The 15339-nt window shown below is 42.2% G+C and overlaps 1 protein-coding gene across 1 annotated transcript in view; it reads right to left on the reverse strand.

The window, feature by feature from the left end:
- Nucleotides 1–10394: 10394 nt before the first annotated feature.
- LOC122560117 (somatomedin-B and thrombospondin type-1 domain-containing protein) overlaps nucleotides 10395–15339 on the reverse strand; it is a 29894-nt gene continuing 24949 nt past the window's right edge. The window contains exon 5 of the mRNA XM_043710370.2: nucleotides 10395–11433. Coding sequence (XP_043566305.2) covers nucleotides 11316–11433 — 118 coding nt within the window. The 3' untranslated portion in view covers nucleotides 10395–11315. The remainder of the gene's footprint in view (nucleotides 11434–15339) is intronic.

Genomic DNA, 15339 nt, shown 5'->3' on the forward strand with positions numbered 1-15339 from the left:
ATGTAGATCAGTGCTTGCTGATAGACCAGTCACACAAGGTCCTGCTGTATCAACATTATAAATTTCATGAGTCCATCTCCACTGCACTGAAGACAGACAATTACAATGATGGATGTTAGATCAATGCTAAACAGTTAAATTATTGTATGGGAATGTACCACTTTGTTCAGGTTTCCTGAGAACGTCAATTGTAAGATGCTTAAAAGGATAATATTTGCACTTGAACCAATGATATATTTTGCATTTAGTGCATGTTCCTTTTGGGGGTCGAAAGTCAAAGTTTAGCTTTTCTGATGGTACCCAAGCAGTGTGTCAAGTTTACCACATGTACTGATTGCGGTCAGTATGCTGTGACATAGGAAATATATCTTGGAGTTTGTTGATGTGCTTGCTTTCCATGGATAGTCATTTGGAAACATTTTTGGTATTGCTCCTTGATTAATTATTTTGCACGTCCTGTTTGTTATGTTGCACTTTGGATTTCTATGGCAGCTGAATTTCTTGGACATTTTAGTCCATTTGTTCTTGTAGAACATAGCTTGCATTTATCATAGTATCGTGGAATCCCTACAGTGTGGAAGCAGGCCATTTGGCCCATCGAATCCACGCCTAACCTCCAAAGAGCACCGCACTCTGACCCACCCCACTACCTTATCCCTGTAACCTTACATTTCCCACGGAAAATCCACCTACCCTGCTCATCACTGGACACTATGGGCAAGTTAGCAATTAGCCAATCCACCTAACCTGCACATCTTTGGACTGTAGGAGGAAACTGAAGGACCTGAAGGAAGTCAATGCAGACACAGGAGACTGTGCAACCTCCACACAGACAGTTGCATGAGAATGGAGTCAAACCCAGGTCTCTGGTGCTGTGAGGCAGTAGTGCTGACCATTGAGCCATCTTGTCCCACTGTATCACTAAGGTTGAACACTTTTGTGGATAGCACAAGCCCCCATACAGGATTTGGGTGTTTTACTGACCCTATTGGTGGCTTCAATTATCATGGTACAGAAAACCACCTGATGATTTTGCTGGCGTGCATTGAGAACTTAACCAAAGATGAAGCAAGCACTTTAAAACCAGAACATTGCATCACGTAACTGTCAAAACGTTCATTAACTATGTGGACTGATATGTAACAATGCAACAAGTAGCTGGTTTGGTGTCAACTTGCAAGGCTTCGTCAGTCTTTATCTGCCTCAAGAGTGTGTCTTAAACTCTATTTGTTCTACAATTGGACATATTGAATTTTTGACTTTTCCCAGCCATTGATTTTCAAGCAAACTGCATGAGAAATTGTTAAAAGCACTAATTGGATCAATTCACTAACGATTTAGGTGACATAAATTTAACAGTTTTTAACCAGACATGTTGCCATGACAGTGGCCTGGTAAAGCAATCAAATGCAGCAATGATAATGCACCAATCTGTACCGTGCCACCTATATTTCAAGAATAGTATGAGCATGCAGCCATGCTTACACTGGCAGCTTTTATCACTATGGAGTGCTTAATGAAGAAATCTAACTGGAATGGGTAAAGGCAGAGCATCATTCACAGATATTCAACACAGAGTTCTGTTAGTTAGACGTCAACTGCAGTTATTATCCACCAAATCAAAATGATTTTAGAGTTCTCACGATAAGTAAAAATCCAAGGAATAATAGTATGAGAAAGCAAGCATTCTTTTGGCTGATTGATTTTAAGAATTTGACAAGCGCCTGGCAATCTGCCATGTTGCCTTATCGAATGATAGTCAAACTCGAATTTATCTCTGGAATTACTTTAAACTATTTCTTTACATGCATGTCTTTAAATAATCAAGCCATTTTAGTGACTACAATAAGATTCAAATTTATTTATTCCTTACTTCCACACTGCTGTAACCCTACCCCCACTATCTCAGACCTTCAAGTCTCCTCTTAGTGCTCAGAAACTTCAGCATTGTCCTCAGTGTTTGCTCATTGCTTTATTGATCATAGGACCACTCAATGCTTTTAGACACTATAACCACCACTTGCAATGCTTCAAATTCCAGAAGCCGTCTTCCACGAATCCCTGATCACACTTCTACCTCAGTGCTTCTCTAAACTCCAGCTCCATTGTCCAGAGTGACTTTTACATCAATATAATTTCCTGTCACTCTTCCCAGTATCATCGCCAACTCTGATGGCTGGTAATGAATCTTGTAATTATCCCAATTTCTTAAGAAACTTCTAACTCACCATTTAAGATATGCTCTCCCTGAATGCATACCATATATATGTAGACTACTTATAAACTGTGTTTATTGCATACTGATGAATGCGGTACAGCCATCTTAAAGTAAGTCAAGGACTAAACTTTTAATTATTGATGTTTCCTAAAATGAATGCTAGAGCCAATTCTCTCAAGACTCTGATCAAAAATCTGGCTTTGTTTAATATACCTCAAATTAGCTATGGGGTATTATGGAACCTGTCTGTTCCTGCAAATTTTTTTAATTAACTTGTTCAGATGCATGGTGACATGTTTGGGACAGATAGGGCTTGAACCTGCACCATCTGGCCCAGAGCCAGGGACATTATCTTTGCACTGGGGGAGCCCTCTCTGTTTCTGGATCGACATAGCAAAAAGAAAAAAATGGTTGGAAATTATCCTAGACAGTAATATAAAACAGGTGTATGTGAATCAGCAGTCTGTTTTACTTTCTGTCTTACATTCATTCCCACTAACTTCACTGTAAATCTGACTGTCTATTTGCTATCACTATTTTGCTTGAATATGCAAAGTGATATTTTAGTGCATATTCATATTGTTAAACTCCATGCAGAATACGTATTCGCATGATTTCCCAAGAATAAGCAATAAGCTCACTTATTTGGGGTTTACTGCAGTCACGTCAAAACAAAAAAATGTCCGCCATGGATAAGGTCAGTCCAATTGATATTTAAATTAATTGGCCCATCAATTTCTAGCTGGCATTGGTGGGAGAAACTAGAATTGTTGCATTGTGAGGGAAACCATTAAGCTGACAGCTGATATTTATTCAGAATAGCAAGTTTATACCTTATCAAACACATTATATTTTTTAATGTTTAAAAGACCATGAATTTGTAGAGTGATGTAACTTCTAAATCAAATCTCTTCCAAGTAGTGTAATGTGCTTCTTGAACATGCTCTGCCCTCTGCTGGTACCTTCTTTAGCTACAATCAATGCATGCAGTGGCTGACTTATGTCTCAAGCAAATTCCCTTCCACACATCTTGGGGCTTCATTACAAGGTAAATGCTATTTCTGAAATTTGTGCCAGTAGCAGATATTCTAATGGTTTGGAATACACAAATAAACAAGGAGAACATTCAAGTCAGAAGTGCAATTAAGCACCAACTAGGGTGAGACAAAAATTTCCTCAATCTGAAAAATGACCTGTACCAAATTAACTGATTTTTTTTCCCCTGGTCAATATTGTCACGCTCTCCCTTCATCTCTGTCTATAAGTGGCACTTGCAACCTAGGTCAAGGAGAGGAATGTTGACCAGTGTTCCCACTCTTGATCATCACCCTGTGTACCTGGTTGTAAACGTACCTGCTCTTGTGGCAAAGTGATCATGTCCTAATTTTGAGCCAGAAGGTAAAAATTCAAGTCCTACCTGCTCCAAAGGTGTGTCACAACACTTCTGAACAAATTGTTAAAAAAAATATGTTACAGCTACAGAGCTAGGGTGGAGGGGTGAGTCTGGATGTTATGCACTTCAGAGGGTCAGAACAGACCCAATGGGCTGAATAGCTCCTATTTGCACTGTAGGAATTCTATGATTTGCAGAATCCTTAAAGACACCAATAAATAATTATATGAATGATGCAAAACCTCTGCACAGCAACATGAGCTGCATTTAAAAATGAACACAATAAACTCAAGTAGCAAAGATATTTCTCTGTCAACAAAATTCAATGGCAAAAGTTATCAGAAACGCAATTTTAACTCAGCTGGCAAGGTCAAGCAAACAAGGTGTGACTTGTAGCAGCAAGTTGTAGAAGTGAGTTGGAATCTTATGACAACTTCTGCTACAATTCTGATAGATACATGTGTGATATGACCCATCAACTACAGACATCTCCTGCACATGTTTGCAAAAGTTATCTAACAGCTTGCTAATTTGAGGAACTCTGCCACTCCTTTAGTCAAGAAGACACATCATTACATTTCAGACAGGTTAGTCTTTACACTGGCAGCAGTTCACTACAGGGAGCAGCAACATCCGGCAGCACCAAGCTTCTGTATTTATTCAACCACTAAATTTGATTCATGAAATATTAATAGAAGAAAATTGTTCCTTTGCCTTTTTTATACCTGAGATCCTCATTGAAATTTTATTTACAAGCTCATGGGAATAATAATGCCATCTTTCACCTTATATAACCTAAAGTGATAAGGAATAAAGACAGAGTGAGACTAAGAATATTTTCTCTTCTGAGGAGTAAGCAATCACTTGCTTTTACTATACTTTACCTTCATTTCAGAAGACTTATGCTAGGTATCCCCTTTAGGTATCCTCTGCAACACTGTCTCCAATGGCTGAAAGTTCTTGCTGTAGCCCAGCAGCTAAATGTGACATATCTCTTTTATCCTTCTGCTCTGAAAACATTGCCCACTTGCCATTTCCTACTATCTCCAGGCACCCTAAGCATTGATGGCTTTATGCGGCTTCAATAACACATCAGTTCGTGCATCTCTATGTTACACTTTCAAAGATAGATGTAAAATTCAAATCAAAACTCCATAAAACTGTATTTGTTTATTGTTTGTTTAATTATTTTCTCCTTGCCTCTCTCAGATTACTGCGAATGCAATAGGTAGATGAAGGTGAGGGAGAAGGTGATAGGTCAGAGAGGATGGTGGAGCTGATAGATGGGAAAGGTGATGGACAGATCAGGAGGGCAGTGCCAAGTTGGAAGCTTGGGACTGGATAATGTGGGGGGAGGGGAAATGAGGAAAGTGTTGAAATCCACATTAATCCTGTGTGGTTGCAGAGTCCCAAGATGGAATATGAGTTGTTCTTCCTCCACCTGGACAATCTCGGACACCTCCTTCCCCTTCCTGGACCTTTCCATCTCCATCTCGGGCAACCAACTAACCACAGACATCTACTACAAGTCCACTGACTCCCACAGCTACCTAGATTATACGTCCTCCCACCTTACCTCCTGTAAAACTGCCATCCCTTATTCCCAATTCCTCTGCCTCTGCCGTATCTGTTCCCAGGATGACCAAATCCATGTTAGAAAATCCCAGATGGCCTCCTTCTCCCAAGATCGCAATTTCCCTTCCCATGTGGTTAATAATGTCCTCCAGCACATCTCCTCCACTTCACGCACCATCGCTCTTAAAACCCCACCCCTCCCAACGCAGCAAGGACAGACCCCCCTGGTCCTCACCTTCCACCCCACCAAAATCCACATACATCACATCATCCTCTGCCACTTCCGCCACCTACAAACAGACCCCACCACTTTCCCTCCCAACCCCTATCGGCGTTCCAGAGAGACTATTCCTTCCACAACTCCCTCATTAGGTCCATGCACCCCACCAGCTCACACCCCACTCCCAGTACCTTCCCCTGCCACCACAGGAAGTGCAAAACCTGCGCCCACACCACTCCCCTCACTTCCGTCCAAGGCCCCAAAAGATCCTTCCACATTCGACAGAAACTTACCTGTACCTCCACCAATATCATCCACTGTATCCGTTGCACCCGATGTGGTGTCCTCTACATCGGGAGATAGGATACCAACTTGTGGATCATTTCAGAGAACATCTCTAGGAGACCTGGGCCAACCAACCCTACTGCCCTGTGGCTGAACATTTCAGCTCCCCCTCCCACTGCACCAAGTACATGCAGGGCCTGGGCATCCCCCATCGCCAAACACCAACCACCCATCACCTGGAGGATGAATGCCTCATATTCTGCCTTGGGACCCTGCACAACCACAGAGGATCAATGTGGATTTCAACAGTTTCCTCATTTCCCCTCCACTCAGATTATCCTAGTCCCAAGCCTCAACTCTGCAACACCCTCCTGACCTGACAATCACCTTTCCCATCTATCCACTCCACCCTCCTCTCCGACCTATCACCTTCTCCCTCACCTTCATCTACCTAGTGCATTATCAGCTACCTTCCCACCTTCCCCACCCCCTCCCATTTATATCTCAGCCCCCTTGGCTCACAAGTCTCAATTCTGATGAAGGGTTTATGCCCGAAACATTGATTTTCCTGCTCCTCAGATGCTGCCTGACCTGCTGTGCTTTTCCAGCACCCCACTCTCGACTCTGATCTCCAGAACTGCAGTCCTCACTTTCTACTACTCTTTTAGATGACACAAATATTTTGCAGGGGTTCGTGTTTCGATGGTACTGGTAAGAGTCTGGAAAATTCTTCTAATTACAACATGTCCAATCTTAGTTAAGGGAAATATACACTATCATGGGCAAGGTCCTTGTGCAAAAATCACATAAGCTGGCAAGGTTGGCAGTTTTCTGTTGAAAATTGAGTAAATTTTATTTTAAAATTCCTCTTGATTTTCTGAAAGTTCTCTGGTGGTTGATCGATAAAATCCTTAAAGGAACAATGTTAGCAAACTGTCACATCTAGTGAAAGCATAGGAACAAAAGTAGACCATACCATCTGTCAAGTCTGTCCTGTCATTCAATCTAATTATTGTTGAGACTGTCAGCTATAGTTCTGTTTCCGCTACTGTTATCTGTAAGATAATCGGATGTGTTCAAGCACCATTCTAGAGAACTGAGCAACAAGGTGAGACAGACACTCCAGTGCAACACTAAGGTAATGTTACACTGTTGAAGATTGAATGTTTCCTGCAGATGTCACTTCAGTGGCCATACACCATAGAATAGGGGATTTAGCAGAATTTCCATGCTCAATTTTGTTCTTCATGAGTTTAGGGGATGTGCACATTGATGGGCAGGTCAGCATTTATTCCCCTTCATAACTGTCCCTTGAGAAAATGTTGGTGATCTGCTTTCTTGTGCCGGTGCAATCCATATAGTTTATGCACACCCATAGTGCTGACAGGTAGGGAGCTTCCATTCCTTTTAGACTTGGTAGCAGTTTGATACAATTGAAAGGCTTCCCAGGTCACCTCAATGAACATTTATGACTCAAACACATTGCTGTAGAGCTGGAATCAATTGTAGACCAGGTAACAATGGCAAATGCCATTCCACAAAGGATATCAGTGAACCAGATGGGTTTTTATGACAATTGGCAATCTTGAGGATTTTTATGGCAATGAACAATAGTTTCATGGTCATCTTTAGACTAGCTTTTAATTTCAGATTTATTAATTGAACTCAAATTCCACAAGCTGCCATGATGGAAATTAGACCTGGGGCCCCAAGGGATTATCACTACACAACCACCTCACTGGTGCAATGGGGCTTTGGGAATACTTGTGACCCTTTCTTTGGTCACCTCAGATGAGGTGTCCCATCTCAGTTTCCTCACTTTCATGGGCATTTGTATCTGTTTCTCCAGTAAAGACAACATGAAGTAGAAGAAAAGGCAGTGCTACATGGAGAAGGAAACCTCATCCAATTGTTCTGGAGCAGCATTTCATCTTCAGCAGGCTTATCCATGAGCACTGAGCATTGTGTCAGTGACTTGCAAGATTGAGGAGCAGCATCTGTTTTCTGCAGATGCTTTGCATGTTGCATCAAGAGGGTAACACTGAATATTAGGAAGGCTCAATCACATTACCAGAATATAACAGGTCACTTAACCTCTTCTGACATTAAAACATTTTCAATGGAAATCCCCCAGGCATTCTCTATCTCTGCAATCTGAAACTAAGCCCTTGTGGTTAGGGGTGAGGACAGTCTCCATGTATCAGCTTCCTAGCCTCGCTGTTGCTGTACAACTTGTGGCATTGCATGAATTGACACAGTATGGTAATACCCTTGAGGGACACACACACTTTGGGATAAAGTAAGACTTGGAGTAACCGAGTGATTACTCAGTCTTTGGCCTCCTGTATCGATGTTATAGGGACAGGCACAGTGTGAGAGGTTGTTGAATTGAAGTCTGAGTTAAGGAAGCTGCTGCCAACTCTGGGCTGCAAAGCACACTTGCATATTGTTCTGTTTTCTTGGCAGAATAGAGGAAGACTGGACTAGAAGACTCTTCGCAGCTAAATGAAGTTATCTGTAAATCAGCAGATGTATTCCTGATGAAAGGTTTTGCCCGAAATGTCGATTTTACTGCTCCTCGGATGCTGCTTGAACTGCTGTGCTTTTCCAGCACCACTCTAATCTAAACTCTGGTTTCCAGCATCTGCAGTCATTGTTTTTACCTTGTAAATCAACAGATGCATTTCCCACATCAGAGGTTACTCTTCAAAAAGTATATCATTGCTCATGATGTCCTGAAGTGGTGTAGAGATATTTGTAGTCAAAGATGAAGCTTTTGAAATTACTACATTGAGAAACAAGTAGCTTGTGAAAATCAATGGTAATATGAAGTGAACAGGCTGTGATATATTTCACAGAGTGCACAATGAGCTAAACTTTATAGTGGGTAAAATTCAGAACAAGTTGGGTTTGAAGGTTACAAAGGCATGAAATAAAGTTTCAGGGACATTTGAGTGGCTGAAGAATGAAGACAGGCAATAATACAGGTTTACAACTAGGTGGTCTTTTTACACAAGCCGAACATTAGTATGAAGATAAGAACGTACCAAACTATTTTACTGCAAAAGTGTTAACCAGTTTATTTTTAAAATGGCAGTTTCACCTACAGATTCTCCACTTCATAGGCAAATACTTTTCTTCAGTATTTACTCAGGAACAGGGCATTGTCGTCGATGCGAATACTGAGTCACAAATAAGTAGAATGGATGGCTTTGAGGTATGTAGAGAAGAGGTGTTGGAAATCCTGGAAAAGGTGAAAATAGATAAGTCCCCTGGGCCTGATGGCATTTATCCTAGGATTCTCTGGGAAGCAAGGGAGGAGATTGCAGAGCCATTGGCCTTGATTTTTATGTCCTCTTTGTCTACAGGAGTAGTGCCAGAAGACTGGAGGATAGCAAATGTGGTTCCCTTGTTCAAAAAGGGGAGTAGGGATAACCCTAGTAACTATAGGCCGGTGAGTCTCACTTCTGTTGTGGGCAAAGTCTTAGAGAGAATTGTAAGGGATAGGATTTATGCACATCTGGATAGGAATAATGTGATCAAGGATAGTCAGCATGGTTTTGTGAAGGGCAGGTCGTGCCTCACAAACCTTATTGAATTCTTTGAAAAGGTGACGAAGGAGGTTGATGAGGGGAAAGCGGTAGATGTGGTATATATGGATTTTAGTAAGGCGTTTGATAAGGTTCCCCATGGTAGGCTACTGCAGAAAATACGGAGATATGGCATTGAGGGTGAGTTGGAGGTTTGGATTAGGAATTGGCTGGATGGAAGAAGACAGAGGGTAGTAGTTGATGGCAAAGTTTCTTCATGGAGTGCCGTCACTAGCGGTGTTCCGCAAGGATCTGTTTTGGGACCATTGCTGTTTGTCATTTTTATAAATGACCTGGAAGAGGGGTTAGAAGGTTGGGTGAGCAAGTTTGCGGGTGATACGAAAGTCGGAGGAGTTGTTGACAGTGAGGAAGGATGTGGCAGGTTACAGCAGGATATCGAGAAGCTGCAGAGCTGGGCAGAAAGGTGGCAAATGGAATTCAATGTAGCTAAGTGTGAGGTGATTCACTTTGGGAAGAACAACAAAAAGATGGGGTACTGGGCTAATGGTCGGATACTTGGTAGTGTGGATGAGCAGAGGGATCTTGGTGTCCATGTACACAGATCTCTGAAAGTTGCCACCGAGGTAAATAGTGCGGTGAGGAAGGCATATGGCGTACTGGCTTTTATTGGTAGAGGAATTGAGTTCCGGAGTCCTGAGGTCATGATGCAGTTGTATAAGACTCTGGTGCGGCCGCATCTGGAATATTGTGTGCAGTTTTGGTCGCCATACTATAGGAAGGACGTGGAGGCACTGGAACGGGTGCAGAGGAGGTTTACCAGGATGTTGCCTGGTATGGAAGGAAGATCGTATGAGGAAAGACTGAGACACTTGGGGCTGTTTTCATTAGAGAAAAGACGGTTTAGGGGTGACTTGATTGAGGTGTACAAGATGATTAGGGGGTTAGATAGGGTTGACAGTGTGAACCTTTTCCCGCGTATGGAGTCGGGTATTACAAGAGGGCATAGCTTTAAATTAAGGGGGGGTAGATATAGGACTGAAGTTAGGGGTAGGTTCTTCACTCAGCGAGTCGTAAGTTCATGGAATGCCCTGCCAGTAGCAGTGGTGGACTCTCCCTCTTTATGGGCATTTAAGCGGGCATTGGATAGGTATATGGAGGATAGTGGGTTAGTATAGGTTAGGTGGGCTTGGATCGGCGCAACATCGAGGGCCAAAGGGCCTGTACTGCGCTGTATTCTTCTATGTTCTATGTTCTATATATAATTGGAATATACCATTGATCCTCTGCACAGTGTTCCCCTCAAGTCTCTCATTTGTTTACATTCTTGCCAGGATTTCACATTGAAATTTCGATTTCTCCTAGTAAGTCACAGAGTTGTTACATCGTTACCCATGAGTAAACCGTAATGAGAAATGAAAATTGTTCAGTAGTGAGAGAAAGGTCTGCTGGAATGAACAGTTATCTGCTCTTTCACTGACATGAATTATGATGCTTCCCAGCCACAACTAGATTTTCACCAAGGACCATGGAAATGAATGCTCTGTGTTTCTTCAGCTAGCTACATGTTACAGTGCACTAGATTTGCCAATTAAATATTTATGAATAATAAATGTCAGACTGTACAGGGAACATTATGGACGTCAAACAATCACTCAGCAGTAACTGAGACTTTCTGACATGTAAAGCAACTCCTGTAACCAATCACCAAACTTATTTTGTAACATTTGGCTTGTTATTTTTACTTTTGAAAGTTCTTTGGGAAATCCAGCTTAAAATCTGCCTCTTCATTTGATTTATTGCTTTTCGTGAAAGGTTAAAGATAGTTTTTCTGTCTCACGTACTGTGATGGGATACAATGTATTGAAAATGCTGATAAATAAAACAGTTTAGAGAAAATAACAGTTCAGCCACTTCACCATATGTATATACACAATATTTTGCAGACTTCAGAATATATCATATGTTTAGTCTTAGTATTGTTTCAATTAGATTCCAGGTGACTGATGTCTGTAGTATAAGTGCTTAGCAAGTATTAATAAAATGGATGTTCTCCATGGATGGGATAGGTTGGTTTCAAATGAATAAAAAACTATGAACTGAAGGACAAGAACATGATTCGATCTGTCGAATCCACTTCCATGTTCCTCTGCATTGAGGGTTACCGATTGCATGCCACTGCAGAATCTGATTCCTGTGAGAGAGAGACACACATGCACTTTAACGATTCCATGTGAATAACAATTACCATTCACTGAACTTCAGAATTAGTTTTACTATCTTTTTTTCCACATAAGCTATCTTCTACAGCGTTATCAGTCTCATTCAGTACTTAAAGCAAATTCACAGAATGGTCACTTAAAGAAATTTCAGCGAAAGTGAGGACTGCAGATGCTGGAAATCACAGTCAAGATTAGTGTGGTGCTGGAAAAGCACAGCAGGTCAGGCAGCATCCAAGAAGCAAGAAAATCGACATTTCGGGCAAAAGCCCTTCATCAGGAATTCCTGACTTGACTTAACGAGATTTACTGTATGCAGCATGGTAGTTCTACACTTGGCAAAACTGGTGAAATGTACAAACTTCATTCAGTGGAAACATTATAACTATTCATTTAAATACACAAACCTGAATTAATTTTTGGATTTACAATGAACATGAGCATTCACCATGTGTTAGAGAGTTGTTTAAGAAAAACAGAAGGAATTCTATTAATATATCACCTTTCATAAACTATGGATATTTCCAAGTGCTTTAAAGACATATTAAGTATAATCACAGTTGTAATATAGGAAAATATCAGTAACGTGAAATAACACCACATGGAAATGCAAAATGTTCACTGCTGTTCCTGGATTTTAATCTGCTGCAATAGCTCACAGGCTAGATTTTTCCAACAAGTAGTCCTGCCCCTGGAACCAACAGCAGATCTATTAAGAGCAACCTATTGAGGCAATTGTCCAATTAAGCCTTGCCTTTCAGAGTTGCCAACTCCATCAATGGGCTGTCAGCTCATAGGCCCAGCAGTGTTATCAATAGATGTAGCTGCAGAAGGGGCTGAGGCTACAGGAAGTGGGACTTGGTATCTTCAGATTGAAGCAACCAGAAAGACCAGGAAAGATTTTTTTAAAATTCTGAGGCTGGACAGGCAGGTCCCAGAAACCGGAAAGTGACAGCGCCAGTGCGGGGGGTTATCGTTGTGGGGGGCTCTCCATGCACCATGGAGAAGTGGTCATTAGGGAATGGCCCACAGCCCCAGGAACTCCACTGGGAACCTACCAGTATCCACCCGGCAGTCTCCCCATGCATGGGGGCTGGCCAAACATGGATAAAGTGCTCGTGGGCTGAGAAGTAATCACTAACTAGCCACCTGCCTCAGGTCAGTGGACAGCCATTGACAATATCCCATGGCGATGGCAACAGGTCAGCTTGCTCTCACAATAACGTCCACCACCAATTTGTGAAGCTTCATATGTCCTAGGGGAACTGGTAAAATTCAGATCCACCTAAACCTTATAGAAACTGACTCATTTTCATCTCATCAATGTCAGATTCAGGGAGTGAATACAACAACTTACTTCAATATTACTATTTAGAAGAACTGAAAGATTCTTCAGCCCCTGAAAAATTTGGTCAATGGCATGTCAGTTGGAAAAATATGGCGCGATCAGAAAAATGAGATTCTTGACTTTGAAAGAAGTCTGATTTTGTAGGCAAGGTTGAAATGGCAAAATGAAAATCTCACTGGTGAGCATTGAGAGGCTTATTTGCTTGCATTAACATTTTTTTATTACCTGTTCTCACCTCATCTATCTGCAGTTTGCTATTCTCCCGAATGATCAAAACAAGATGGCGACAATTCCTGACATGAAAATCAGAGCAAGTACCTGGGGGCTCACCAATAGCTTCTCTGGGTCTTCATCTTCTCAACAGGATCTCAGGGCATGGTCCATGAAAGTGACCACCTGCAGCCAGCCATCCAGGGAGGTGAGTATTGAACATGCACTAGCCTCACGACATCATCATGTCACATCTTTGATTCATTCCTGATGAAGGGCTCTTGCCCGAAACATCGATTCTCCTGTTCCTTGGATGCTGCCTGACCAGCTGTGCTTTTTGAGCACCACACTCTGATCACCAGCATCTGCAGTCCCCACTTCCTCCTCGCTTAGAATAGAGTTCTCTATGTCAACATAGCACTTTGAAACACACAGGGCACCTTTCAGTTTAATGCTGTTGCCAAATTAACTTGCATTCAGGGACAGGCACCCACATCATGCATGGGAGCAGAGTGTATCTCTGAGCTCTTTGGCTGCTTTCATAGCACTCACTCGCTTTGCAACTATATGAACGCTCTTAGTATCTCTGCACTGCCTTGACTTGTGTTTTTGTACTTTGCAGCCTCATGCAGAGCTTACAAGCTCACTGGACTTCTGTCTTCTCCTGCCTTTTAGCACAGACACAAAGCCAGACAGCTTGTTATCGTTGTCAGCAGTGATCTGTCAAGGGGGTAAACATGTTGTTGGATGGCACCATGCTACATAAATGTCACACCTACAGCATGTGTAAGACACATGCACAGCATTCACACTGAATGTGCTTCAAACAATTGGCCACCTCTCAAAATATAATAGGAACAGTCTTCTGAAAAGTCAAAGGGGCCTGTCATCAATCAGGGGCTCCCACCACAATCAGTCATAATTATGTCTTATAACAGTCCAGAGGCTTATATACAGTCAGTCAGTCACTTGATGCAGTCTGGGCACTGAGCTACCTTCAGGCCTCCAGCTCCATTGCAACCACTTCAGAGATTAGCGGTAAGTCATTTGGGGACCTTCACAGAGATCAATTAGGAACCTGGTCACTCATCAGTCAAGGCTGTCATCAGGTTGGTTGGGAAATGGGCTTTGACTAGTCTTTTATTGCTCCCGATCTCCTTTCCTGCAGAAGGAGGTGCAATGCCAGCACTGACTGAAGATGTTCTACGGAACTGTCACAGAACTGTGTCATCTACTGAAATGGTATTGGCAACCTGTAGGGATGAGTGGGTGATCCTATCCCAGAAGTCATCGAGGTGATGGCTGCACTCAATTTTTATGCAATCAACTGCTTCCAAGAATCCACTGGGGACCTGTGCAGGATCCTCAATCTATAAATCTATCAAAGCTGTTCCCATTACAATCTGTACCAGATCACACCACTTCATCTCATTTCCCTCTGACTAGGTCAGTGCTGCAGTTCAGGCAGCAAGCTTTGCCCTCATCGCTGGCTTACCTATATTCAGGTGCTAAAGACTGTACATACATCATGTTGTGAGAACCACATCATAATGCAACTCATTTCATCAATAGAAAAAGGTTCCATTCCATCAATGTACAAGTCATCTGTGATTATCAGTACCACCTCTTAGAAATCTGCATTAGGTACCGTGGGAACTGCCATGATGCCTGTAAGCTTGAGAACTTTCATGTTCCTGCTTCAATATAAAGGTTGGATGCCTTACAAAGATAATTATTGGGAGACAAGAGCTCCAGTCTGCAACTATGGCTGCTGACTCCATTACAGAACACCATGACTGAGGGTGAATCTAGTTACAACACAAACCCATTCTTTCACCAGGGCCAATGTCGAGCAGAACCTCGGCATCCTGAATACAACATTCTGACACTTGGAGCAGTCAGGAGAGCCTTGTGGTACACCCCAATCATTTCATGTCATGCTCTGTATAACGGGAGCAGGCAAAGAGAGGACATGATGGACAGAGAAGAACTGGGACAGTGGGTGCAGTCTTCTGAGGAAGAGGATGGAAACATTGAACGGGGACCATTACCTTCATTGTGGTAGAGTGGCGTAATGTTGGAAGCATCAAGCAGAAAGGATTTAACTGACAGTGGATCAGACAGACAACTTTGCAAAGGGTTTGCCTTGATGCAAATTATGGTCTAGCAAGTCCCATATTAATTTTACCTTGCAAAACTAGCAGACTTACATGATAGGATTCAGCTGTCATTATAACAGACAACTGAATTAATTAGGTCCATCTTACACTGTTGCATACGATCAAGATTACCTCCATGATGTAAATCTTCGTGAGCTCTCTAT

The sequence above is a fragment of the Chiloscyllium plagiosum genome, unplaced genomic scaffold (assembly GCF_037043375.1).
Source record: "Chiloscyllium plagiosum isolate Xiang-an unplaced genomic scaffold, Cpla_swu_hap1 HiC_scaffold_15, whole genome shotgun sequence".
Lineage (NCBI taxonomy): Eukaryota > Metazoa > Chordata > Chondrichthyes > Orectolobiformes > Hemiscylliidae > Chiloscyllium > Chiloscyllium plagiosum.